The sequence below is a fragment of the Harpegnathos saltator genome, unplaced genomic scaffold, assembly GCF_003227715.2.
Source record: "Harpegnathos saltator strain DR-91 unplaced genomic scaffold, Hsal_v8.6 scaffold140, whole genome shotgun sequence".
Classification (NCBI taxonomy): domain Eukaryota; kingdom Metazoa; phylum Arthropoda; class Insecta; order Hymenoptera; family Formicidae; genus Harpegnathos; species Harpegnathos saltator.
The window spans coordinates 252,703-278,286 of record NW_020229918.1 but is presented as its reverse complement, the minus strand read 5'-3'; the positions used below and the strand labels follow the sequence as shown (position 1 = coordinate 278,286).

Here is a 25,584-nt window from a genome sequence, read left to right as displayed (position 1 = left end):
ACGTCTCGAGTACTTCGTGAAAAGCTACGATGTCTGTGCACCTTTTCACTTCTGCATCGCGGCGATAAGCATGAAAATATTATCCGGATGCGATTAATCGTATCTTTCGTCTTCCGTCTCGTGCATTCAGCAGATAGTAATGTTACTGTTACATGACGTAATATAACGACATGTAACGCATGTTGGTTCTAATTTTCTGCTCGAATTATATTACATCTATATAGCAGAAATATAATACGCCAGTAACCAAAGAATTATGTAACAGTTACATATATATATATGTATGTCGATATTTGAAATGTTGTATAATAGGAATATAAATTGTCCGATATTTCCTCCCCTCTCCCCTCCCCCCCTCCATTATATCACCATAGATAATATAAAAATCATAAAAATAATGCCCAGTAGACGTAATAACACAAAAGTATCCCGTTGTTTTAGATTGATCAGCTATTAAAATTTATTCACCCTCATTGCCACGAATAATATTTCGATGGGGGCGCGATTGTTGCTCGTAAAAGTAATTATCACTAATCGAAAAAAAATATGCTGCTTCATTATGAGAGCATGCTTCACGATCCAAATTTTGCTGCATCATGATGACCGTTATTATATATGTTAATGCAACATATATTGCTGTTATATCGATATAATCATTTAATAGCGGAGTAATATAACAAAGGCAATTATATTGTGCAGTTATAGAGAAGGAAATCTCTCTCTCTTTCTCTCTCTTTCTCTCTCAAGTACGATCAAAATTAATAATGTACAGCAGTAGTTACATATTATGTGCATTTAACGTTTAAGAGTCGTCTGAAGAGTATCCCAAACGTCTTTGAGTTGTTTCTAAGACACTTGGGTTTTGAACACCGTGCACGTTGCTTGCGGTATAACGTTGTTCGTTGTTGGCGTTCGCTATACGTCCAGAATACGATGTCCCGGTGACTCCAAACGTCCAGTCGCAACGTTTCGCGCGTGCAACATTCCACATGCATCTCGCCATATCGCCGACAATTATCGGTGTAAATTAATATCGCACTATCGTTTCGCCGGGTATTCGTGCCTCAGAGACGGCGCGCCGACTGCAACGGTATGGGTCATTTGCAATTCGCTATAGCGTCCGGGGTCAGAATTCTACCTGCGAGGAAACGTCTAAAGAGGCCCCGAAGATTCCCCGTTCGATCCGTCCATTGTCGAGAACGACGGAGAGATGCCACGCCGAACGAGACATTAGCCAAGAATTTTTTGAAGTTCCTCGGTTGTATTTATGTCACGAAGGCCTCAAGTCGTAGGTTGTATCTTGTCAGGCGAGCCGATTGCATCGAGTTCTTTTGTCACACCCGAGAACTTAGCATTACAGATTGTCGAACGAAACGGAAACAGTCTGCGAGGCACAGTTTGTCTCGAACGATCGTTGACACGTTCGAGTGTCGTTCAGCGTCACGTATGCGGGACGGTAACCATTTTCGTTCTGTATCCATATTATCGAATTACTATGAGGTAGTCAATGCGGAAGGTTCCCTAAATATAAAATTTGACAATGAACGTTAATGTGACGCTCTATTAAGGATAGCTTCCTTAATAAATTCCACTCCGGATTCTTAGAAATGTCTTAGAAATGTTTACCCACAGATAGAAGGTCCCTTGAATTTGTGATTTTTCTTTCGGAATTTATTAATAAATCTATCAATAATCTATATTGATAAAATTCCCAGATAAATGAGGAAAGAATACATTCCCGATATATTGTCACTTAATCCATTCGATACTGATAAAATATTGATGAAAGCTGCAATACAGCTATTAAAATAAACAGTGAAAGGTAAAGAAAAGAAATTAACTACGCTTGAGGCATTAACGGTATCCGTTACAGCCCTGTATTCACCGCTGTGACAAAGTGAATTATACTTGACCACTAACAATGACATTCTTTTCCTGTGAACTTCCGTTTCCAACTGCCGCTTGTGCACGTTTCAGCACAAGAAACGCGGTGCATCTCCTTTGATTGTTTTACTCACACAGTTTATTGTTTTCAATTTTTTTCGTGGAATGTCTCCAAGATGCAAATGTATTCTTCCGCTACCTGATTTTAGTTCATTAAAGTCCAAACTCACGGCTTGGCTGGCTTACTCATTCCACTAAAGAAATTGAGTAAGCCAGCCGTAATTTTGTAAAAAATAACATGTAATCAGATTCTTGCCTCGGTTTTGCAAAGAAATAATTCTCTCGGAAACTTCCATTTATCAGATTGTTATGCATCAACATTAAAGCAAAGGCTCGGTTGAAAGATTTCCTCTTTCTCCGTCTGTCTTCTTTTTACCTAATTTTATTTTTTCTCAGGGAAGAAGAATTTCGATGGATGGAAGTTTCGATTAGCCCGTTTCTTCTATTCGGTAGCTACGCTCCTGGTACGATCGACGAAAAAGAATGGCCCTCGTCCTCGTACGCCTGTCAACAGGCAACTCGATATACTTCTGTGACTGAGCAGCCACGTAACGTGCGTTGCACGTTGTGCAATCGCGTTTCTTACACGGAATTGCATGACTCATTGGAATCATGAATGAACGATGCGCGCTCCTATTAGCAAGACGTGCACGCTTAGCCGGCATCTACGCGATACCCTTTAATGCTTCCTAAGCGGAAGCGCCGCTCCAATTTGCCAACTGCAGCGATACGTTGCGCTCGGCATGCGTCGGATTTTGCGTGCGTCCGACCCTCCCTGACTTTGCGAACGATGCGTTTTGATGAATGCGCAGCCAGGGCACGTAATGAAGTTACGTTCTGCCCCGTCTCGGAAGTTCGTATCGATCCGACTGCAACTCACTTTTTATCGGCGTATCTTCGGGGTTGCCGGCGTCGCGAGGCAAAGAAAGGGAGCCGCTGGCGGGTCTTTTGTTCGTCCACCGGAAGAAACTTGCTCTGCCCGGTTAGTTGTAACGCGGAGCTGCGATTCAAAAAAGTCACGCAACTGTGTTAACGAACTTCACGAGTCAATCGCCGGTGTTGCTCTCTTATTCATGATGTATAATGTCATCATTTCTTTCATATTTTTATCATCAAGTTTACTTCTCATCAAGCTTGGCGGACGAAATTTCCCGACGAGAGAATCGCATCCGGCGGGTTTCGCGGGGAACAAATCGACATCAATGGGACGACTTGTTCGTCGTCCGTCTCGCGTCTGCAGATAGAAAACGTTCTCGCGCGCGCAAATAGCGCGCGTTTAGTCATTTCCAGCCACGTCATCGTTTTTCGTTACGTGTATTATTAACGATGAAGAGATTCGCGCAGTAGAAAAAGAGATAGAAGAGAGAGAAAGATAGAAGAGAGAGAGAGAGAGAGAGAGAGAGAGAGAGAGAGAGAGAGAGAGAGAGAGAGAGAGAGAGAGAGAGAGAGAGAGAGAGAGAGAGAGACAGAGAGAGAAAGAGAGACAGAGAGAGAAAGAAAGAGAGAGAGAGAGAGAGAGAGAGAGAGAGAGAGAGAGAGAGAGAGAGAGAGAGAGAGAGAGAGAGAGAGAGAGAGAGAGAGAGAGAGAGAGAGAGAGAGGGAGAGAGAGAGAGAGAGAGAGAGGAGAGAGAGAGAGAGAGAGAGAGAGAGACAGAGAGGGAGAGGGGGGGAGTGGGGAGAAAGAGGAAAAGAGAAAACACGTTTGGACAGGAAAGAGGGTGAGAGACAAGGGACCTTCTCGGTCGCAGGGAAGAAAAGTCCGTGGCCCTCTTCAATCGTCTATTTATATTTCAGGATTCCTACGTGACATCCGATCGTACAGACACTCGCACGCGGGCGCGGCACAGCTAAGTTTCGAGAATTTAAAAATAACCTTCTATCGTCGAGGAGAGAACAGATAGACGTGTAGAAATGGACAAAAACTGCGCGTGTGTACAGTTCACGCACGTACGCGACGCGTCGGGATACGCACACGCGGCCGTGCGTCTCTTTCGCGTTCGAGAGGATCGAACGCGTGCGACGATTCTCCCCCGTCCGTCCGTCCTTTCGTTCGTTCGTTTGTTTGTTCGTTCGTTCGTTCGTTCGTTCGTTCATACGTTCGCTCGTCCCATAGATTCACATACGTCGTAAACCGAGCGCTGCGCTCCGCGAGAAACTGCGAGACAGACTACGTCCGAGAAAGACTTGATGGCTTGCGCCGCAGGCATCTGACCTTTGTCCCGAAGCTTAACTTTTATCGGAGAAAGCTGGACGAAGACAGCATGTCTGCGAACAGGAATTGCACAACTGCTTCTTTATATCTCGTGTTCAAAGTACTCCTAAAAGAAGGCGCAGTCTATACATACGCAAGTCTATGGTACGTCCGTCCGTTCGTCCGGCGCCTCGTTTCAAGCAGATCGAGGCCGAGATCGTTGGCATATCGACGGCGAATGCGACGCTCGACGTCGCGGTCGCGACGCGAAACACCGCGTTTTCGCACATGTTCGCTCGCGACCGCGAGGGCTCCGTCGACTCCGTCGAGATTCGCAGCGATCTCGCGATCCGCGATTCCTCGACACTTTGACCACTGGCCGTCGGTTTTTCGCATTTATTCGTATCTCTTCTCTTCCCTCCCGTTCCGTTTCGCGCTTACGCAGCTTACACTACCTGCGTCAATCTGCCGCGATAAAAAATACGCGAGAAATTGCGCTCTGCGAAAGTGCGCTCGACTCGCAAAAATCAAGCGGTCAAAGTGTCCAGTCCCCTTCCGTCCTCTTTCCGTCTTACTTACTTCTCTCTCGTGTGTTTTACTTTTTGGTGTTGTCTACCTTTCGACATGAATCATCTTCGACACGTAATCACCCCATCGTCGTCGATATTTTGGTCAGTTGTTCGCTTTAATGGAAGTGGAATTCTCGCACATATACGCAGATTTACATAATTGTCCCCTTCATACAGTTCGCATACATGCATATATACACGCGCGCGCGCACACACACGCATACTCGTCTTCCACATTTTCCTTTCTCTCTCTTTCTCTCGCGCACACGCACACCTTTCGTCTCGTTCACGCGTTTCTATCAGGCTTGTCATCTCTTATTGGGGCGATCGTAAAATTGTACACGGCGTGTCGGGCTGGTCGCACGGCATGCGTCGGCGGAATATCTACGTAGTCAAACGTCGCTACTTCTGAAGATACTCTCGAGCGAGACTACGTCGGAGGGTATGCACATCTCCGACGTGACTCTCTCTCTCTCTCTCTCTCTCTCTCTCTCTCTCTCTCTCTCTCTCTCTCTCTCTCTGTCGCACGTCGCGTTGTCTGCCGCGACGAGATCACCGCGCGGCAATGCCGAGACACGCTAGCGACCCGCGCAAATCGCCCTGCGCAAGTTTCTCGATACATATATTTATGTATAGTATTATCGTATATATCTACATATACATAATGTGTATTTATATATATATATATATATATATAATCGCGTATCTATATTTATATTATATCCATATTTACAAAAGGTCGTTTTCGTTAAACGTTAATATTCAATATCGCAACTATTATTACATTGTAACTTTATTCCTGAGTAACCATTCATTAAGAGCCTTACCGAGAGACTCGTCTCCCTCTTGCCCTCCCCCTGCCCTGCTTCGCTTTACATAGTATCGGATAAATCGTTTAAACACTAAGCGCCGTGCGACGAGGTGGATCGAGGTAGCGAAATGACAAACGCGGCAAATGGCGCATCCCACTGTCGACTGCGACTTGCGGTCGGTAGAAATCGTCATCGGTACGGTACGGTTTTGCGTTCTCCGTGCCACGCGGATGTCGAATTCGGGGACAGGACGGTGTGCGCTAATTCATGTGCAAAAACGGAGCAGCGAAAGCGAAAGCCTCCGCGCGGCGGCTCGCTTCTGTCGGCGGAGAGACGACAGCAGGATCGATCGGAGAGAGGTGGTGTGCGGGGAAGAGGAACGGAGGAACGTTTGCGTAGAAAACGCGGCTCGGATATCGATGACACGCGTGTGATGGACCTGGCCGATGATCTGGGTAATCTACGATAGAGCGATAGTCGCGACGCAGCGTTTCACATCTGGCGCAAAAGAGCGTCGCCTTCCCCCGCCCCCTCCCCCCGCCGATCGTTCCGTGGAGTTCGCGCGCGAATGCGATATAATAAATCGTCGAAAATGGAAGAACGCGATGTACATTACGCGAGCGCGATACCGATCGCGCTCGTTTTCGAATATAGCGCGAGGGTCGTGCGCGAGGAAGTCTTCGAACGCGTGCGCGCGCGAAATCGAGATGACACGCGCACGATGCATTCTTGGCACACGTAACGCGCGAAGCGTCTTGACGCGTCTCCTTCTTCTTATCTCTCTCCCTATATAACGCATTTCTTGCTCTCGCTCAGCGATACAGCCACGCTTGATATCACATCGCGCGCAACGCGGGGAAGACCGTGAGGTGAGACGCGCTTGGCACTGTGTCTAAACGTACGTTTCTCAAGCGGGATCCGCAAAACGATCGGAAGCCTCCCCTCTTGTGTATCCGACGCCTCCCCCCGTGCGGTGATTCACGCGAAAATCCGATCGCCGGGCCGCGCACGTGATGCGCCCGTGTATTCCCGCGAAAATTTGTAAAGTCGGCTTTATAAAAACTCCGCGAACGGCACACGCGTCGCGACTGTGCGCGTAATGGTCGGGAACGTCGCGCGAAATTTGTTTTCTCCCTTACGATCGATATGAATCCAACCCCGCTCCTTAGAGGAAGATCGACTTTTAATCCGTCCGCGAGGCTCGTCGTTAGAAGCCCGGGGTCGAAATCGATGGCCAGAATTCGAGGTCGCGTCATCGTTGAATGCAGTTAGGCGATGGGACGTACGCTTGAAGGGGGGGAGGGGAAGAGGGAAAGGAAGGGTCAACTGACTCGGTGGATGTTGCATGGTCGATCATCATCAAGCTGGCTGTTTTTCCCGTTGCTTGACGAGTCTCGTGCGCTTACTGCGGATGCGATAATTGCGAGAGATATTCTCACGTGAAATTTCGCGATAAAATTAATGTCCCGCAAACAGCCACGCGGGGGGATGTTATTACGCGCTGGAGGTGATCGAGCGTTGATATATATCCGACATCGGTCACGTGAGCTCCGGTATACGTGATGAGTAAGTCCAGCCTTCGAATGTTGACGAAACTTAATGATTCGCCGAGTTCTCACTTGGCCGAACTCTTTGCTAGGACGAACGACTTGGAGCAACGTGCGATTATTGCCGGCTGAGGAGCTCACTTGATTCAATGTCTTCCGAATTGTGGAACTTAATGATCATGTCAAAATCGTGTCGATTAGTTTGATAAATTCGTCATGTTATCGGTATTCGCGCTTAACCGACTCAAGAGCGATCGAGCAGCTACTCGAGTGTCTCAAAATTTCGCACTGATACTCTCCATTGTGCCCGAATAAACTGAAGCGATACATTCTCAGTTAAATGTAATTCTCTGTTGCAGCTGCAAGACGGATTATTTCGCGAGATAAAAGCATTTTTTAACAAGAGAATGATTTAAATCGATAGCATGAGCGAGTGGGATAGATTGGCTCATATTAGGTTGATGCAAAAATAATTGCGGTTTTTATCATTTTAAGTTTGGCGCCGATTTTTCTAGTTACCGTTATCTTTTCCAGAATTCTATCTTGTAGGAATAAATAAACTTGTTTCTCGTTGCGAGAAATGTGTGCAGACCAATGCATCTTTATTTTGATTAATAAATATAATTTTTAACTGATATATGCGTCTTTATATTTGCTACGTAAAAAGCGCAATTATTTTTGCACCAACGTAATATTTAAAGCTAGCTTGGCGCCCAGCAAAATAACGAGTTCCGATTATCATATTGTTAAATTGTTAAAAGCTCAGACAATTAGAAGGATATAAGAGACGAGAGATGCTAAACGCAAGATGACGCTGGCTGCCGAGCGCATAATTGCGCGTGCAACATATGCGCGTAATCACACGTTGCTCGTAGATAGTCGTTGCCCACAGCACATACCGGTGATCGTGATTGAAATACGCCGGATACACACACACACACACACACGTGCGCGCGCACACACGCGCGCGCACACACACACACACACACACACACACACACACACACACACACACACACACGCACGCACGCACGCACGCACGCACGCACGCACGCACGCACGCACGCACGCACGCACGCACGCACGCACGCACGCACGCACGCATGCACGCACGCACGCACGCACGCACACACACACACACACACACACACACACACGTATGCTAATCGCTCACGCTACCCATATGCGTATAAATTTATATATAGTACAATAATTAATATATATAATAATTGTCTAAGTAAGGCTGATTAAACGCACTCTCTTCCCTCAGTAACGAACAATGCGAACCTTTTCTCTCCTTCTCCGTCTCTCGTTTTCTCATCTTCTCTCACGTGACTATCGTTCACCGACCGATCGATCGTTGTTGCAAATTCCAACACGTGAGATTCACTTCGCACAAGATACACGGTGTCTAGAGAAACGGCATGTTTCGAAGATTTCAGACGTTTGACCTGAGAAACCTGAGGAATATCTTTCTCGTTCCGCCCTTACGGTATCACCGTCCTTAGTTCACACACATGTGTGAATGCTAGACTTTAGATAAACTCGAGAACATATTAGTCTTCGAGAGCAGCTGTGCCGACAGAACTCTTGTCTTGGAACAAACTTGGAACAGACAGTGACTATCACTGTATCACCCGGTAACTACAAGCAGGTGCTTTGAGAACCACTCGAGAGCAACCCTTTCTTTCTCTCATTCTCTCTCTCTCTCTCTCTTTTTGCCGCAGATTTTGAAATTTATCCTTAATTTACCGCGACATACTTTTGCCCATAGAATATATTTCATTTTGACACCGAGCAACTTCTGTGAAGGTGATTGTCCAAAGGACGATCTCGGTCGGATCTCTTCGGAGGGACGGAGACTAAGAGACTCGACTCGCATTCTCTCAAATGTCGTCCATTTCGGGATCGCGCGTACGCGGGAATAGACGTGTTTCTCAACGTTATCGACTTAACGTTACAAATCCTAACGAATTTACAGAAGTGTTCTAAATCAACGTGGCAGTAGAACGATGTCCCTCCTCCCCCGTCGCCCCTCGATCGCTGAGGTGCGCTGTAATTCGAGCGAACGAGAGACCGCGCGAATCGTACACGCTTGATCCCCGTCTTTGCGAGCAGATCCTCCGTGGCTTGTAATTTTCGTAGTAAGAGCACTTAGTCACTACATGTATTCCGAACTGAACTACCCATCGCGATGTTTCCCTCTTTTCCTCCCCCCGTCCCACTCGCCCCTTTTCACTCTCGCTCCTCGAGTCACCGCGACCTCGCGACACGGCGGGATCGGTTTACCGGGTACTGATACTTCTTAAGGATAATCCCTTACATGGTAGACATTATTCAGCGTGAATATCATACAGATGGCATGAGTCTAGCCCCGCGAAATGACGTTACTTCACTCCTCGCTCCTCGAGTTGACAACGCTATGGACTCCGAAGATTGACACCGGTGTCATTTCGAATGCGATCCCGGTCGAATGCCCTCCTCCCCTCCCCTTATCCTGGGACATTTTAAGTCAGAAAATTTTGATTTTGTATATCTTTTACTTTCTCAATTACCAAATTATTCTGGTCAATGATTTTTTTTAAGATTGTTCAAGATATTTAACTTTTGGTAAGATTTGACCCAAAGACTTCTAAGTACTTCTTGATTCGCTACGTTTGTTTCATCACAAGTTCAAATTCGATGCTAGGAATACACTAAAATAATTTGTATATTTATCTGCGAAATTGGAAAAGCGCGATAATCGTGTATATATTTTTTCTTGACATCACACCGGTCTCAATCTTCACTCGTCACTCTTGTGGACAATATAATTGAATTTAGTCTTCTTCGTTTGCTTTCCTCCTCCCTGTCACTGTCAATCTCGCAAATTCGATTCGTTTTTCGACGAGCCGGAAGTTCCGCGTATAACGAGACGGGATGAACGTTAAAAAAATGTACACGTCTAGTATAAAGGCTATTCGATGATTTATAAATATTAAAAAAACCGCTGCCGCGTGTTACAAACGTGCGAGGAGAACGAAATCGCCTTCCATCTTCTTTTTCCTTTTCTCTCTCTCTCTCTCTCTTTCTCTTTTTGTTTTCCTTCAACGACGTCTACTGTTGCTCGCGCTCATGCATAGTCTCTAAACGCATCGTTTTTCTTCCCTTCCTTCTTTTTTCTTTTTTTCTCCGCTTCACTATATTGCGCGGGAACGAAGTCTTCGGTTCGACTGTCTCGGAACGCTGTCTACGAAGGTGACGACGCTGTCGATTTTCGTCGGGAATTGGTAGGTTACTTGCGGTTCTGCAGTGCCTTACAACCCATCGTCGTTGACCAAACGACCAAACGAACAAACGATGACCACGGGTGGAAGCGGAAGTCGGAAACAGTGATGTAAGTGATGGCTTTAGTTGGTCCCGAACATGAGTTAGTGGGGAATTGTGCAAGAATCGTAATTACTCGCGATCTCAAGGCTCGTTGTCGTCTGGCTTAAAAAAAAAAAAAAGAAAAAATCACTGCGCAGCCGAAATGATCGTAACGGCTTTTACGAGTCAAATTGCGCGTTAAATTCCCGATAGCCTGAGAAGAAAACGTCAAACTTATTGTTTAACGAACAACGTTAACGAACAACGTCGAGTGATCGTCGGCTGATAAATTTCGAACAATCGCGCTTTTTTCCCGAGGTATCCGATTCTATTAAAAATGGATTTCTCTGCCAATGTGCGCAATTTTCAATTTCGATATCCGGGAACGCGGTTCTCTCGAATGGTGTCGGCGATAGTGCGCGGGCGATCTTATTGCGAACAATTGGCGCCATCGTTATCGGTAACGAAGCGGACTTTAATTAATACACCAATCTGCGCGATAGAGTAATTATAATCGTTGCACAAGTCCACTCCAAGAGTCGCGTATTGAAACGTGTCGACCGTTGCGTCACGGATCTCAGCTCATGGTAACACTTGCGCGCGTCGAACATAATATACTCTTTCTTTCTCTCTCTCTCTCTCTGTCTCTCTCTCTCTCTCTCTCTCTCTCTCTCTCTCTCTCTCTTTCTCCCTCTCTCTGTTTCTCTCACACTCGATTTCGCGTCTTAACTATTACGAGCTACCTAATAATTAACCTATACGGTCCTATAACGTACGGATCAATTATATCCTGTGGCAGTTTATTTACAGTGCGGCTCGCGCCGCGGCCGCGGATGTGTTTGTGTCCATCGATTCATAAACAACGACCCGACGTCGTTGATGGCCACGCGACATTAAATATCAGACAATTCGTAATATGGAGGGACGCGGTAATTTTACCGAGAATAACGAGCACCGTAGCTGCACGTCATGTCGCTGCACGGTGAACGATTGCCGTGGAAATTATATGGAGAATCGGTCTAACAATCTCGCGCGTCATTCCCCAGCGTGTAACGACAATTCGATAGAATTCACGAGCACCATGTCGTCCGATAATTCAATTCCAGCCTCGGTGCCTGACAACAATCCGCGAGCCGCGGCCCGGCCGCATCTACCTTAACGTTGTCTATTTACAGGAACAGCACGATCATGTAATTGAGATATCTGGCGCTAGTGGTACCGTTGAGCTTCGTGCCGCCGTTCTCCTCGTCGTTCTCGCTGGCAGTGTCGCCCTTCGCCTCGACGATGGTGTCGAGCCTCTCCATCGCGCCCCTCTGGGGATGATGGTTGCTCGAGCTTTCACTCTCGGGGGTCTCATCGGAGTCGACGTCGATCGACCGGTCGTTCACCTGGATCTTCACCACCGCGTCCACCGGGTACTTGCCCTCGTCGCTGGAGGATGTGGCGCCCGTTACCGAGCCGGACCTGCCTGCCGCGGAGGCGGCCGCCCCTGCGACCCTGGCCCTCTCTCGCTCGCAACGGGGGCAGATCTGACCGTTGGACGAGCCCTCGTCGCTCTGGCACCGGAAGCAGATCAGGTCGCCCTCGCTGGAGAAGTCGCAGTGCTCGCAGTGCACGACGTAGCCGTTACCACGGCAGAGCTCGCAGATCGGGCTCTCGTCGCGGTCTGTGAGCAGATCGACGGGTTAGCATGGTGGTTGGCCCTCGCGGGGCTCACTATGATCGTCGTCTTCCTCTGAGTACGACCCCCGACGGCGAGCCGTCACCGCCGCCGCCGCGGAGGTCGCGCGAAGCGTCGCAGCGGGGAGATACAAGCTGCGGCCGGAGTCGCTGCTGGGTGAAGGGTGATGCAGTTTATGCTGTGGTAAGCGAAGGTGTGTGTGCGTCGGCGGGACGAGGACTATAGAACACGTGTTTTGGATGTATGAAGCAGGGGTAGACAGAAAAGTGTGATCTTTGCAATCAAATTTGCGGTGTTACCAAATGAGAAGAAGCTGTTTCCTTTCTTTTTCGCAAGCATCGCTCAGTAAAAAAAAATGCTACATCGGACGACGTGATTTGGTAGATTCATTTTGCATCAACGACACTCAAAAATTCAACCAATCTGGACAAAATTTTCCTCGGGATAGAATTCGAGGGGACGAAGAGTGCGGAGGGATTGCGAAGGTGTTTTGTATACCGGAATCACGCGATGGAGTCGCGAGGAGAGTCAGCCATCCGGGAACACTGAAGCCATCCAAACACAGGTTAAGCAAAGCGAACGGATCTGCTTAATCCTCCGACCAGAACTGGTCGAGGTACTCGCCTCTGTCGACGTCACCTCGATCGTCCGTGTCCCTCGCGGTCCACCCGCGCCGTTGCTGCTCTTGGCCTCGGTAAGATCGAGGTGACGTGATGACCGGCGCAGCCGGCTGTTCCACATCGTGGTACGACCGAGGCGATGATGACGTCTGAGCTGCACGATCCTGATCCGCGTGGTAGGAGCGTGGAGAGGACAGCTTCACCGGGCTTCTGTAGGCACGAGAGGTTCCTGGCTCCTGCAGTCGGTCGTCCATCCGCTCCTCCACGTATCTGCCGCCGTAGGAGCCAGGTGTTTGCGGTCGGTAGGTGCAGGTACGCGTCTTCTGATCGCACTCGCTGCACAGCAGCAGGTTCGACTTGCTGCCGGGCTGCGAGACGTAGCCGTTGCAGGTACCGTAGTAACGCTCGTCCTCGTCGCTCTCGAAGAGGTGCTGGCTCAAGCTACCGATCGACTTTGTGTCGCTGAAGATCCTCGCATCGTCCGGTTCCTCTTGATCGTCGACGTTGTACCTGCAAACGGGGCCGGTTCGTTAATGAATACACGGTAAACCTTGTGGACACTGTCAATGTCGCGTCTTATAACAGCGATAAACGCGAAAATTGCACGCTAATACAATCACACGCTAAAAGAAGCGCTGTTTAGTAGCGCTTGACATTGAGTGACCAGACTACAAAGTGTATTTTCCATTGTCTTAATAGGCAACGGATTGATCTCGTCTCGATTGAACGATCACTATCCAGTACCGAGTGAAGTAACCTCTCGAAAGTATTCGAAAGACGGAAATATAAACGTCTCTCATCAACTTACCTAGTATCAGCGGCTTCGACAAGGTAGCGACGTATCCGCTCGATCTTGGTCTTGCCGCGCTCTCGCGGCATTGTTTCTCGTTAAATAATGCTCTCCCGATTCCTCTCATTGTTGTCCTCGACGCTGGAGGTCGAGCTCGCCCCGCAGATCTGCATCTCGATTTCGGCCAGCCGGTGCTCGACTTCCCACTGCTGCTGGTTCAGTTTGACGCTCATCGCCGCGTTCTCGGTTTCCAGGCATTTCAGCCGCTCCCGAAGACGCTGGATCTCCGCGAGCAGTGCCTCGTGCGTGCTGAACAGGGGCGTCGTGCCTTCGCTCACCAGCTGCGTCATGCTGTTGCAGGTCATGCCTGGAAAGAAGTCTTCATTGCGACGCTCTTTTCAACGTGTTCTTTCAATTCTCCATTGTTGTATGTTTAGTCGATACAAATCTATCTAAAAGGGCAGTGAAGAGGTGAGAACGAGGAGAGACGTGCGAGTGCGTGAGTTCGCGAGATGGTCACGGGTCTTTATTCATCCCCCCCCGTCCCTCCTGTTCAGCCCCCTCGCCTTCTCACACGAAGAAGAGATCACGTTCCAGCGACAGACGCGAATATGAATCTTTGCGTTTCAGCACGAAGTCGGGTAGGTAAGTGCGCACAATTATCGAGTGCTGAAAGTAGGATGAGAGGCGCGTAAAGCAACAAACGAGTTTCGCGAGTAGCAGCGAATGCCGGCGAATATGAGACGAGAGAGAGAGATACTCTCGAATGAGAATCTCCCGAGCCTTTGTGATTCGTTGATGCGCTGATTAATGGAGCACGATTACTATTTCTCTTTCTACCAACAGGCGCATTCGCATGTGATAGAATTCGCATATAAGAGCCCCGCCCTCTGCCCACGTAGCTTCGAGTGCTGATACGTACAACGCATGAATTAGCATTAGCAAACTGCTAACTAATTTACGAATTACCGGGTGTGTCCTATATCCCGGCTATTCAGGCGCCCGGTATTGTCTGGGGACTCGTCTGGATCGCGTCACATCTCGTGTTAACACTCCAACGTCCGACGGAGAGACGGAGAGAGAACACGGGGGAAGCCGAGAGAGAGAGAGAAGAAGAGAGAAAAAGTGAGTGAGTGAGTGAGTGAGTGAGTGAGTGAGAGAGAGAGAGAGAGAGAGAGAAAGAGAGAGAGAGAGAGAGAGAGAGAGAGAGAGAGAGAGAGAGAGAGAGAGAGAGAGAGAGAGAGAGAGAGAGAGAGAGAGAAGGGGGGTGGGGAAGGGAGAGAATCGCGAGACGCGATGTTTGGGCGAGCTATTTAAGAGAATATATACGCTTTTGCAGCCATGAATCAGGCGTCGCGCTATATTTGTCACTTAAATCACACCATTCGACCAAATCGATTCGTTTCCGGTTTTGTTATCGCGCGGCCGGCAAAATCTGTCGGTTTAATCGGCAGCGGGAGAGACTGAGCCGGGACTCCCGGAATACTCGCGCTCGAAACGGAAGCGCACGATTACCATGGCGTTTCCTGCGCACGAAGGCGGGATTTTATTTCCCAGGCGACGTATAAACGTCGCTGGGAACAGCGTTAAATCGTTACTACTTAACGTATCTATCGGGGTTAATGGCCGGTGCGCTATTTTACGAGTGGCGCCGAGCGTCGCTCTCGTCATTCATTATCCGCGCGATATTTCTGAATTTACCCGTTTGCCGTTTTATAGCGCCGATAAACGCGACCGTTTGCGTTTATTCGCGTTCCGGTTAAATTTGATTTGCAATGAGAGAGAGAGAGAGAGAGAGAGAGAGAGAGAGAAAGAGAGAGAGAGAGAGAGAGAGAGAGAGAGAGAGAGAGAGAGAGAGAGAGAGAGAGAGAGGGAGAGAGAGAGAGATCGTATCCCTTTTCATATGTTCCTCTTTTTTCCTTTTATCCGGCGCCATTCCGATGCGACCGGCCGCGGTCGCGTGTAGAGTGAGTTTCGTCGAGTTTTGTTCCCGTTCACGGAAAAGCGCGATGAAATTTCCTCCGGAAATACACACACGTAGCTATTACGGTTCGTCGGTCTGTCGCTTCATTAACGGAGGGAGCGGAGGTGGGAGGGGGGGGCGTGGGAGGGAGAGGACGACTCGCGCTATCGAGAGAGGCTCGCTATTCAAATACGGGGTGATTAAATCTGTCGGAATAAACGAGCGTGACGCGCGGGCGACGCAATCGATAGCGGAAGAATAATGAGTAAGTACGCCGCGAGTAAGTACGGCAAAACACGCGAGGGACATTACGAGCGGTTGCAGTAATTTTTGCAAAGCGTCGCAAGCAATCGACGACTCCATCCTCTGCCCCTCCCCCGCGTGGAGGCTTTTGTTCCGAAAATACCCGCGGGGATAGTGGTTATTACGAAACGTTCAATCGAATGTGATGACATTGCTGGTTTATGGTTCAAACATTACATGGCCTTTCTAAAAAGCTTTTACGTGTGATATTGATGAACGTGAAATATTGATGACTAGAAAGCGAGAGGCTACAAAGGTCTTCCTATTCTCTTCGTACTCGCGCTTCACTTAATCGCGAAGTCTCATAGTCTATAAGAAACTATGGTTGTGCGTCAGCAGTTTGCGCGAATAGCATCAGCCGCTATCAGCAATAATTTATATACACTCTCTCTCTCTCTCTCTCTCTCTCTCTCTCTCTCTCTCTCTCTCTCTCTCTTTCTCTCGTGCAATATTATCACATACTGTCACATAAGAAAGACACGGGAGCGTGTAGCGACGTTACTTCGAAAATAAATCCAACCATGAGACGCGTCTTACACGGGCCGAAAATAGATCCACGATATATTAAGTGTGATCTAGGATAGCGCCTAGGTTACGGTGTGTCTAAAGACCACCGTGAGCCGTAGACGTATAAAAATCCCGTGTAGGATACGCCACGCGGATAATGATCCGCGCCTAGAGTCGAATAATTCACCGAGCATTAACTTCTCGACGCTCCACGAGAACTACCACGGAGCATCGAGAGGAGCAACAATGTGCCTTCGTCTGATAAATTTTCGCGCGATAAAAGGTTCGATAAGAAAAAAGAAAAAAGAAAAAAAAGCCGCCTCTCTTTTTCGCGTGTTTCCTCTATCGCTCGTAAAATTTCGCGTCAGCCCCGAAAGGATCAAGACGAACATGCGATTTTTATCTCACTCTTCATTCGGTTACATCATCATTTCTTTGCGAAATGGCCTTTTCCACGGTACTAATATACAGCGTGACAGATATACAATGTGAAAGCCTCCCTACTCGAGCGTGCGCGAATTTCACTTGACACCTTGGCACCCGACTGCCGGAAGATTGATTGATCAGCCGTTAATTCGGACGAAAGCGCATTTCCGCGCGATATCATCGCGCCCGACGTTCGTGCGCGCGCCTGGTCATGATCGTTTTTGGCAATGATACAAGCGGGGGCAGGGAGGAGGAGAGGGGAAAGGAGAGATGGCACAAACGAGGAGAAACGAGCAAAACGGGCTTACCAGAGTGGGTGGACTGCCTGCCGGTGGATGGTTGCGTAGCGGCCGACTGCGGCGCCCTGGCCGTCTGATCCTCGCTGCTGGGTCCGCTACTGGTCGCGCTGATCGGGCTCTCCGCACCCCTGGGCACGTTGTTCCCGTCGGTCACGGCCCCGGCGCCCGTCAGGCCGCGCGACGTTATGGGGCTCGGGCTCGGCGAGAACAACGAGTGGGCCGTCGAATATACCTGGGTGGACTTGAGGTCGATCGGCGATACCCACATCTCCTCCAGCGGCACGCGACCCTGCGACTCCACCAGGCCGGGGGTGCTCTGACACCTGCTCATCACTGAAAACAGAACGACCTTTCAAGCGCTTCAGACTGTACGGCAGTTCGGTATTCGCCGATACGGCCGAAGAGCGGCCGATACGGGAGATAGCGGAGCACGACCGTTGCAAAATAATAAGAAAGAAAAGCACACCGAGGGCGCTAAGAATGATCGTCATCTCCGTAACGTCGCAAATCGTGACGCACGACTTTGCTCCGGAGTTCTTTCCGAAGGTACTTCCAGGCTAAAAGTTATTAACGTCGTTTCGCGCGTGGTCGTTTATTTGAAAAAAAGCCCCGTCGGCGAGATAGCTCGCAGAGAGAATGGGAGAGAAGGAAAGAGGGAGAGGGGGGGAGAGAGAGAGAGAGAGAGAGAGGCACAGAGTAGAGGCGGGCTCTTTCCCTCTCTCTCTCTCTCTCTCTCTCTCTCTCTCTCTCTCTCTCTCTCTCTCTCTCTCTCGGTATCGCCGTCGCTTTTCATCCCGCTCGAAAACGAAACCGGAAACCCGTACGAAAAGCTCAACCACAGTCGTACCGGAATTTTCACGGGACACACGAGACAAGGCTCGGGTCGGTCATTTATTTAGAGTATCGCTCATTCGCGATGCGAGTTATCGCCATGCATCGGTGTCCTGTTTACGCGCCCCGCGCGCGCTTGAAACGACCCGTATACGTGCTCTCGAATTTCCGCTTTTGGTACGCGCTGACATTTAACCGACGTCGATAGTATTCGCCGGCATCAATAGTATGCCGTTTCGCTTTGACGCGGATCTCTCGATCGCCTTCGTGCGAAATGTTTGATCCTTCGGCTCGTTACGCGCTCTTCGTCTCGCCTCGCGTCGCTTTGCGCCGCATGAACGCGCGTGCTCAACCATGTTCAGCGGAACTAAAGGAACTTCGGGTAAAACCGAAGTCACGTTCTGACCCGCTCGCTGATCCGAAAGCGGAGTCGAAAGCGCAGCGGCGGAGATTGCGCGAAGCGCACAGTGATAAATCGCTCGTGAACGATGAATTAATGACGAAGCCTGCAGTGTGTATGCGCGCGTTGTTTAGAATCAACACGCTGATTTAAACATGAATCAACAGTATATATATATATATATAATATATTTATTTCTAGTCAATTGGGATCTAATAATGCGACGACTGATGCGCGATTGATGCGCGCGTTAACAATGCCGAGCGGCTAGGGTAACGAGCGAGAACGAGATTCTATCCGAGAGATCGTCATGTAGGACGTGTAGGCTCGGGTCAGTTAAAATCATCTTCGTAATTAAAGTGACCTTTAAATACCACGACGTTACGCAAGACAGCGCGCGGATCCAAACGCGGCGGCGGCGGCAACGTGGAAGCCAAAAGAACGAGGGACGAGACGTTATTTTCACAACGCGCCGCCTCCCCGCAATTCTTCGTCTCTTGTCACTTAAATTAGAAATCCGAGTATAAGTTACACCCGACGCGTCGTGATTTTTTGCCGACAGCCTCCACCTGCAGTGAGTCGATGCTTTGTGCGTTCATCCGATGCGAGAGAGATCGCGCCGCCTATCCCATCTCAAAGTCGCAAACGCGCCGCACGATAGACACCCTCTTGCCCTTTTTCCTTCATTTTCGAATTAATTAGGCATTTCGAGTTAAAATGACAACCGCCCTCCTCCCCCTCATCCGTTGCCCCGTGCCCTTTGATACAGCGTCGACAAGGATCGATACTTGGCATCGCGCGTACGCGCGATTTACTACTCCATAACTCAACGTCGCGGAGCTCACGCGCGCGTTACGCATTACACTTATTACCGCGGCGACCTAATTTTGTATCCCGTCGTGTCCCGGTCGGCGGTCGGCGACGCGAAAGTATGTTGGCCGAGCGCGAGCGCAAGCGTGAGCGAGCGGGTGACGAGCTTCGCGAGAAAATGACCGTCTATCGTTCCGATGGAGATGAACGACTCGAGAAGTGTACAAACGAAATAAGTTCCGGCACGGCGTAAGCGGATTATCGGGGCAGGAGGAAGGGGGAAGGGAAGGCGCGCGCGCGGGCAGGCCATTCGCGAGTGGAGGCTCGTTCGCGTGCTTCTCGCGAGGAGAGAAGCTCCCTCGAGGAAATATACGCGCCGTCGAATAATACGGTGTTCTATTCAGCGGCGTCCTTATAGCTTCCTAAGATCCAGCGCGTCGAGATTATATATCGGAAGCCTCTCTCTCTCTCTCTTTCTCTTTCTCTCTCTCTCTCTCTCTCTCTCTCTCTTTCTCTCTCTCTTTCTCTCCGTTGAATCAATTTAAAAGAGGTAAAAGGAAACGAGTGAAGAAAGGAGAGAAGGAGAAAGAGGAGAGCGAGCGAGAGCGGATAAACGAAGGGAAAATTCTTTCGCGCGCGTGCACGTACGAGAAATAACTGTTTAAAATCATCGATCTTCCAGCTTCCTGACAAATCATTTTAACGCTTTAACGTATCAATCACTTTTTTCCCGATTCTCTCGCTTCTTCTCTCTCCCTCTCTCTCTCTCTCTCTCTCTCTTTCTCTCTCTCTCTCTCTCTCTTTCTCTCTCTCTCTCTCTCTCTTTCTCGTCTAATCCTCTTCTACACTCCCGTGCTTCTCCCACCGCGCATCGTAAGGACAGATATATATATATATATATGGTCTCTTTTTCTTGACTTCTTTTCCTCTAACTTCTCGTTGAGCATGCCCGGTTGGATATTTTCTTACATTTTTCTTGGTTTGTCCTCCGGTATTTGTGCGCGAAAAGACGCACATTTAGCGGTGCCGGGACACCTCGTATGTATTCGCACGGGGTGTTTTTCGTCGGGAAGCGAGCGAGGAGAGTTCCTCGTCGACCCTCGGGCACCGCTGACCCAACAGGGCCAAAGTCGAGATCCGCCCTATATCGCCAGTGCTCCGGCTATCGTTTCCGCCTGTTTCAGACCTCAATAGGACGGCTCGGCAAGCGGAGAATCGCCGGGAACTCCCGCGGCCATTCATCTCCATCAACGCGGTGTCGGATTCCCGCTGCTTGAAAAACACCGCCGCCGCGACTCGCGCGCGCGGTTTCATTCCTCGCGCTTTTACGTAACCGCGCGAGGAATTGGGTCGCGAAAACACTCCGCGCGCGAGCCGGCAAATCTCAAGACGACGTCGTTCGCGATCCGTCGCGGAAACCGTCAAACGTGCCGGTCGTCGGACTCTCGTTTTGTGGGCCGTCCACTTACAAGTAACACTGTCGCTCACCGATTCCAATGAAATTTGGCATGCATGTAGAACATTGAAAAATATTGAACACGTGTTCTTTTATATCGGCTGACAACGCATTTTAAGGGTGGAAATCACCCTTTGATCCCTGAACATGAAAGCACTATTTCAACCCTTTGCACATGTTACATGTGATTTTCGTCAAACTTGTCTTCCATTGAACTAGTTGGTAAAGAGTTTTAGGGTCGCTGATTACGAATCTGGAGATAAAATTACAAAATTCAAGACGGTGGACCCAATATAGCGGATCGAAATTGTAAAAAGGTGGCTGATTCAAACCAATTTTGGTATTTGAAGGTTTTTGGGGTCTCTAATTACGAATCTGAAGTTGGAAGTCAAAATATAATTCGTTTGTAGTACTTTATTATTATTATTATTATTATTATTATTATTATTATTATTATTATTATTATTGTAATGCGTTTTACTTGTAAGATTTTTAATAAGGTTTATTTTTGTAAACTTTCTAACTTAATAACGGTTTTATTATTGTAAACTTTCAAGGATATTAATTATATAAATTTTCTGAACGTTAAGATTAATGTTTTGAACATTAATAGATTTTTTGCTGTACAAGCCTAGAATTTAAATAAATAATATGAATGAATATGAATAAATATATAAATAAATAGAATATAAATAAATGAATAAATATAAGGCATAAGAGATCAAGATCATATATATATCTATATCTTATCAAGATATGTTAGAATATCATTACATATTCCGCTCGAATACTGACGGATAATAATCTTTTGGAAGACCAACTTCCTAATCTGAAAAAAACTGACGCGAGAGGTCAATTTTGAATACCGATTCATTGTTAAATTCAGTAAATGTAATTGCCTGAAGCAATATCCTCCTTCACTGGTACAATTTCGATCTGTCATATCGCGTCATATTCCGCCATCTGTCATATTCCGCCATCTTGAATTTTGTAATTTTATCTCCAGATTCGTAATTAGTGGCCCCGGAAACCTCCAGATACCAAAGTTGGTTTGAATCAGCCACCTTTTTATAATTTCGGTCCGCCATATTGGGTCTGCCATCTTGAATTTTGTAATTTTATCTCCAGATTCAGCGTAATCAGCGACCCTAAAACTCCTTATCAACTAGTTCAATGGAAGACAAGTTTGACGAAAATCACATGTAACATATACAAAGGGTTGAAATAGTGCTTTCATGTTCAGGGATCAAGCGGTGATTTCCACCCTTAAAATGCGTTGTCAGCCGATAAAAAAAAAACACGTGTTCAATATTTTTCAATGTTCTACGTGCATGCGAAATTTCATTCGAATCGGTGAGTGACAGTTGGGTAGTGTTACTTGTTAGTATGCGCGCACCCTCCGCATTTCGGCGAATGGAGTCTACGTGAGGGTGAGAAGACCGCGACGAAGACGCTCCACTTACGGCCTTCGTCCGAGGAGTTTCGGAGGACACGCGGAAATATATATGTGCAGGATGAATACCTTACGAATTTTCCATTACAAATTCCATTTCGGCGCACGTAGAGGGCTCGTATCCGATCAATTTCTTATGAAGAAACGGGAGTGTCCGAGAAAACGAAAACGGAAACGGTTGCTTTCCCGTGCCACATCTTGCAAGCGATTCCGATCGCACGCAGACGCAGAGGTCGGCGCTTTCAGCGGCCTTTACCAGCTGAAAAACTGAAACATCCACACAACGCCCCGGTGCCCTGCAGGCAGACAACCCGATGTGTCTTGAAAGCTCGTGATGGGTATTCATCCGCAGCCGCCGTGAAAGTACAAGAGTCGTAACGTTTAAAATAAATCCGATCGGGGCGCATCGCGTTATCACGGCCTCTCCACCGCAACTTATTACGAGCGATAATAAAGCGCGATATTCCACCGCGCGCGGCGTCTTTTTACTATCGTACTAAAATCCGCCGCTTTACGGCGTTCGGGCCCGCTCTTGCCGGAGGTCACATTTTGCGTTTGGTGGGTCTGCACGCGGACACGTCTCTCGTCAGCGAGTGGCCGAAGTTCAACGACCGAATATCTTCGGAGGTATTAACGTGGGAATATTGACGATCTTCCGTGCATAGCGTAGCCACGGTAACTGAAAGAACTCGACAAGGTGAAGACGCGGTTTCGTTGCCGCGCCTGCCTCCAAAGTGATTCTCCAGCTCGCGCTTCTAATAGCAGGAGCGAGCGAGCGAGCGAGCAAGCGAGTGAACGAACCAGAGGAGGAGAGAGGGACGAGAGGGGGGGCGAGATAGTCGAGGAGTTTAATTAATTAATCCGGAACTACGGCGCGCGGGCAAAGCAGCCAGCCCTCTCTCTCTCACTCTGCCCCTGCGGTGCGAGGTGGCAAAGTTCGCCGTGTTACGCACGAAACTTCCCAAGAACACGGTATCGTCATGAAACCGCGGCAAACATAATATAGTCGCTTATCCCTGGCAGCCTGGAATTTCCGGCCGCGTAAGAAAAATTGAAATCGTTCCCCATCGTGCGATCGCGTGGAAGAGCCGCAAATGGCAGCTCGCGATGGCCTCGTCCGAGTTACCGTATTCGTCAGGTCGATTTCGCACGCGGGATCCGCGCCGAGCGGCGCCGGAGGAAAGAAACGAGGCGTATTTGATTTTCGAGTCGCTTTCATCGCGTCGCTTCGGTCTCTCGCTAGTCGGCGATTACGGACAAATGTCGGCTCCGATAAGAGAAATTCAGCGGCTGCGGCCGATGAGGGATCGTTTTCGCATCGGCGCGGCGTCCGCGAACGTCGCGCGACGATACCTATGCTTCCTTCCGTTAATACGGTCTTATCTCTTTTTCTTTTTCTTACTTTTTCTTTCCTAATTTTTTTTTAATATATATGTGGTGCATCGTTGGCATTACGGAGACGTCTTGCGAGAATTTTCCAGATACGACCTTTCTATGCGCGACAACCCACTTGCATTACACGCTCTTTCGTTACGCTCGCGGAATAGACGAGAGAGAGGATTACGCGGACGGGAAAGCGAGAGCAGCGCGACTGTTTCGTTTTTTTTTACTCTGCAGCAAAAATTAAGGTCGGAAAGAATGTTTTGAGTCACGGTTTTTCGGAAATAAAAGACGCGCGCGCGCGAACGCGAAGAGCGAGGGAAAAAGATTTTGATAGCGTACGGCTCTCCAGGCAGTCGATTCGCCATATACGACGCGTTCTTTTTTAAGCGCGTGCGCGTATTTTGCCGCAGTAGTCGCACAACCGCAGAAATATTAAAGAGAGAGAGAGAGAGAGAGAGAGAGAGAGAGAGAGAGAGAGAGAGAGAGAGAGAGAGAGAGAGAGAGAGAGAGAGAAAGAGAGAGAGAGAGAGAGAGAGAGAGGAAGGAAAGCTGTCGTTTCATTAATCTTTATACGTTCGGATATATGTACGTGCAGGACGTTATACATATTTTCAGTCACATAATAAAATCAGGAGAATCCCGAGAAATGGGAAAATTAATGTCGAGCGAACACGATAACGGACGATATTGGCGGAGAGTATCGAGGAAATCTAGTAAAAATTAATGGAAGGACAGGAAGCTCGCTCGAGTTTGTCAAATTAAAGTTTCATCCTTACTGAAAGGTCGGAAATGTTTCGTTATTTGAAAGATGAAATTTTTGCAATAAATACGCCCTCCTTCCCGCTAATGCGGCCGGGACGAAGTGACGTTTACGGGCCTGCAGGTGTAAAATTTGTAGCTCGTCTCAGCAAGAGGCATCACGCGAGTATGCGACACCGCGTGTCCGCTTCGGCGATGTCTTAAGTATCATTATGCTCATCGAAACTCCACTCGAGCCTTTCTGTACCGGTTAATTCGTTAATGCGCCGCGGGACTGCCAGCAGCATATCTCGATGGAATCGCGTCCTTGGTGCCGGCTAGAAGTTGCCCGGGATGGCATCCGCGTGTCCCGAAGAACTTACCTCGCTGAGGGCGCGTAAACTTCCGCGTTTAGCTATTTTAACAACGGGTAACGAGGAAAGTTCCAGGTATTCGCGGCGCGTCGGCTGCGCGCCAAAGCGACCGCGAGACGCGACCCGTTTACAGTCGAATTCGAGTCTGTCTCTCTCGCTCTCCTTCTTCTTTGCGCGCGCTCGCGGAAAAGTGGATTGAAAAGGGGTTCCGAGGGCGCGCTTCCACTCTGATATGTCTCTGACGGATGCGTCGTAATCCGCACCGATGAGCCTCGAGTCAGTCGCGTCAAACACGTCTGAGAAAAGCGCGAGAAAAGCAGCCGGGGGGATTGTAAAACGACGTTGCAGCAGTCTCACGGACGCGTTGATATGTCAAGAGCAACAGCTTATCCTCGCTTAATCTTCCTGTCCGTTCTCGTTACGTCATTCATTAAAATATAAGGCGAAATATCGTTGCAGTCAACTAATTCAAGGGATTGTGCGAGAAACGAAAATTTCAAAAATTCAGACATCTCGCAATCTACTTTTTATGCTAATCCGTTGTTTCCGCAGACTCGGTGAGTTGAGCTAACGAACAGTGAACCTGCCTGGTTTCATCGCCGCGGGACGATCTTTCGCACGTGCATAAAATCCACGGAAAGATTTCACTCTAACCGCTCTCAACCGTGCGCTTTCGAACCAATGATTGAAGACGAATATTCGTGAGAATTACGAAATTACTTCGTACGAGTAAAATAACTTCGTCGAGACTCGCGCGACTTCGCATTCCCGGCAGCGTTCCTCACACACACACCGACCTCGGGGCAAAGGTCACCCCCGTGCCGGAGAATGGTTCGCCCCCGATCCGGCGCCGGCGGACACAGAAACATAGCATAAATACTGTTTGTATATGTTCGACGCGCGCAAAGCAAGCGAGCGAGCGAGCGAGCGAGCGAGCGAGCGAAGGCAGAACAGCAGGCGCGACCCACCTTTCTCCAGAGGAGTTCTCTTGTACTTCTCCAGCCTCTTGACCGCGATGGCTTCCAGGCGTACTCTGGCAGCCGGATACTCCTTGAGCACGTCCCACATGTCCTTCTTGCTGAGCACGAAGAGGTCCGAGTAGCCGACCGAGCGCACGCTGGCTGTTCGCCGGTTACCTG

General features: G+C 48.7%; 2 protein-coding genes across 9 annotated transcripts in view; both read right to left on the bottom strand.

Moving 5' to 3' along the window:
* Positions 1-10,136: 10,136 nt before the first annotated feature.
* Positions 10,137-13,591, bottom strand: LOC105189134 (uncharacterized). Its single transcript, XM_025308211.1, has 5 exons — positions 13,521-13,591; positions 12,732-13,222; positions 12,591-12,677; positions 11,631-12,077; positions 10,137-10,349 (listed from the first exon to the last, which is right to left on the bottom strand). The coding sequence occupies exons 1-5, from the start codon at positions 13,589-13,591 to the stop codon at positions 10,243-10,245; spliced, it is 1,203 nt and encodes a 400-aa protein (XP_025163996.1). The 3' UTR covers positions 10,137-10,242.
* LOC105189135 (cyclic nucleotide-gated cation channel alpha-3) overlaps positions 13,033-25,584 on the bottom strand; it is a 143,556-nt gene continuing 131,004 nt past the window's right edge. For 4 of the 8 annotated variants that reach the window (XM_025308166.1, XM_025308167.1, XM_025308172.1 and 1 more), the window contains 4 exons: positions 25,414-25,581; positions 17,010-17,333; positions 13,521-13,881; positions 13,033-13,222 (listed from right to left, as the gene is read on the bottom strand). In XM_025308166.1, coding sequence (XP_025163951.1) covers positions 13,601-13,881; positions 17,010-17,333; positions 25,414-25,581 — 773 coding nt within the window. In that variant the 3' untranslated portion in view covers positions 13,033-13,222; positions 13,521-13,600. The remainder of the gene's footprint in view (positions 13,223-13,520; positions 13,882-17,009; positions 17,334-25,413; positions 25,582-25,584) is intronic. The other 4 variants (XM_025308169.1, XM_025308171.1, XM_025308168.1 and 1 more) reach the window with 3 other exon arrangements.

Coding starts and splice junctions, on each gene's coding strand:
- LOC105189134 (XM_025308211.1), bottom strand. CDS start 13,591: ATGCCGCGAGAGCGCGGCAAGACCAAGATCGAGCGGATACGTCGCTAC. Junction 12,678..12,731: donor GAGGGACACGGACGATCGAG/GTGACGTCGACA, acceptor AGGATTAAGCAG/ATCCGTTCGCTTTGCTTAAC. Junction 12,078..12,590: donor GACTCCATCGCGTGATTCCG/GTATACAAAACA, acceptor ATCTGCTCACAG/ACCGCGACGAGAGCCCGATC.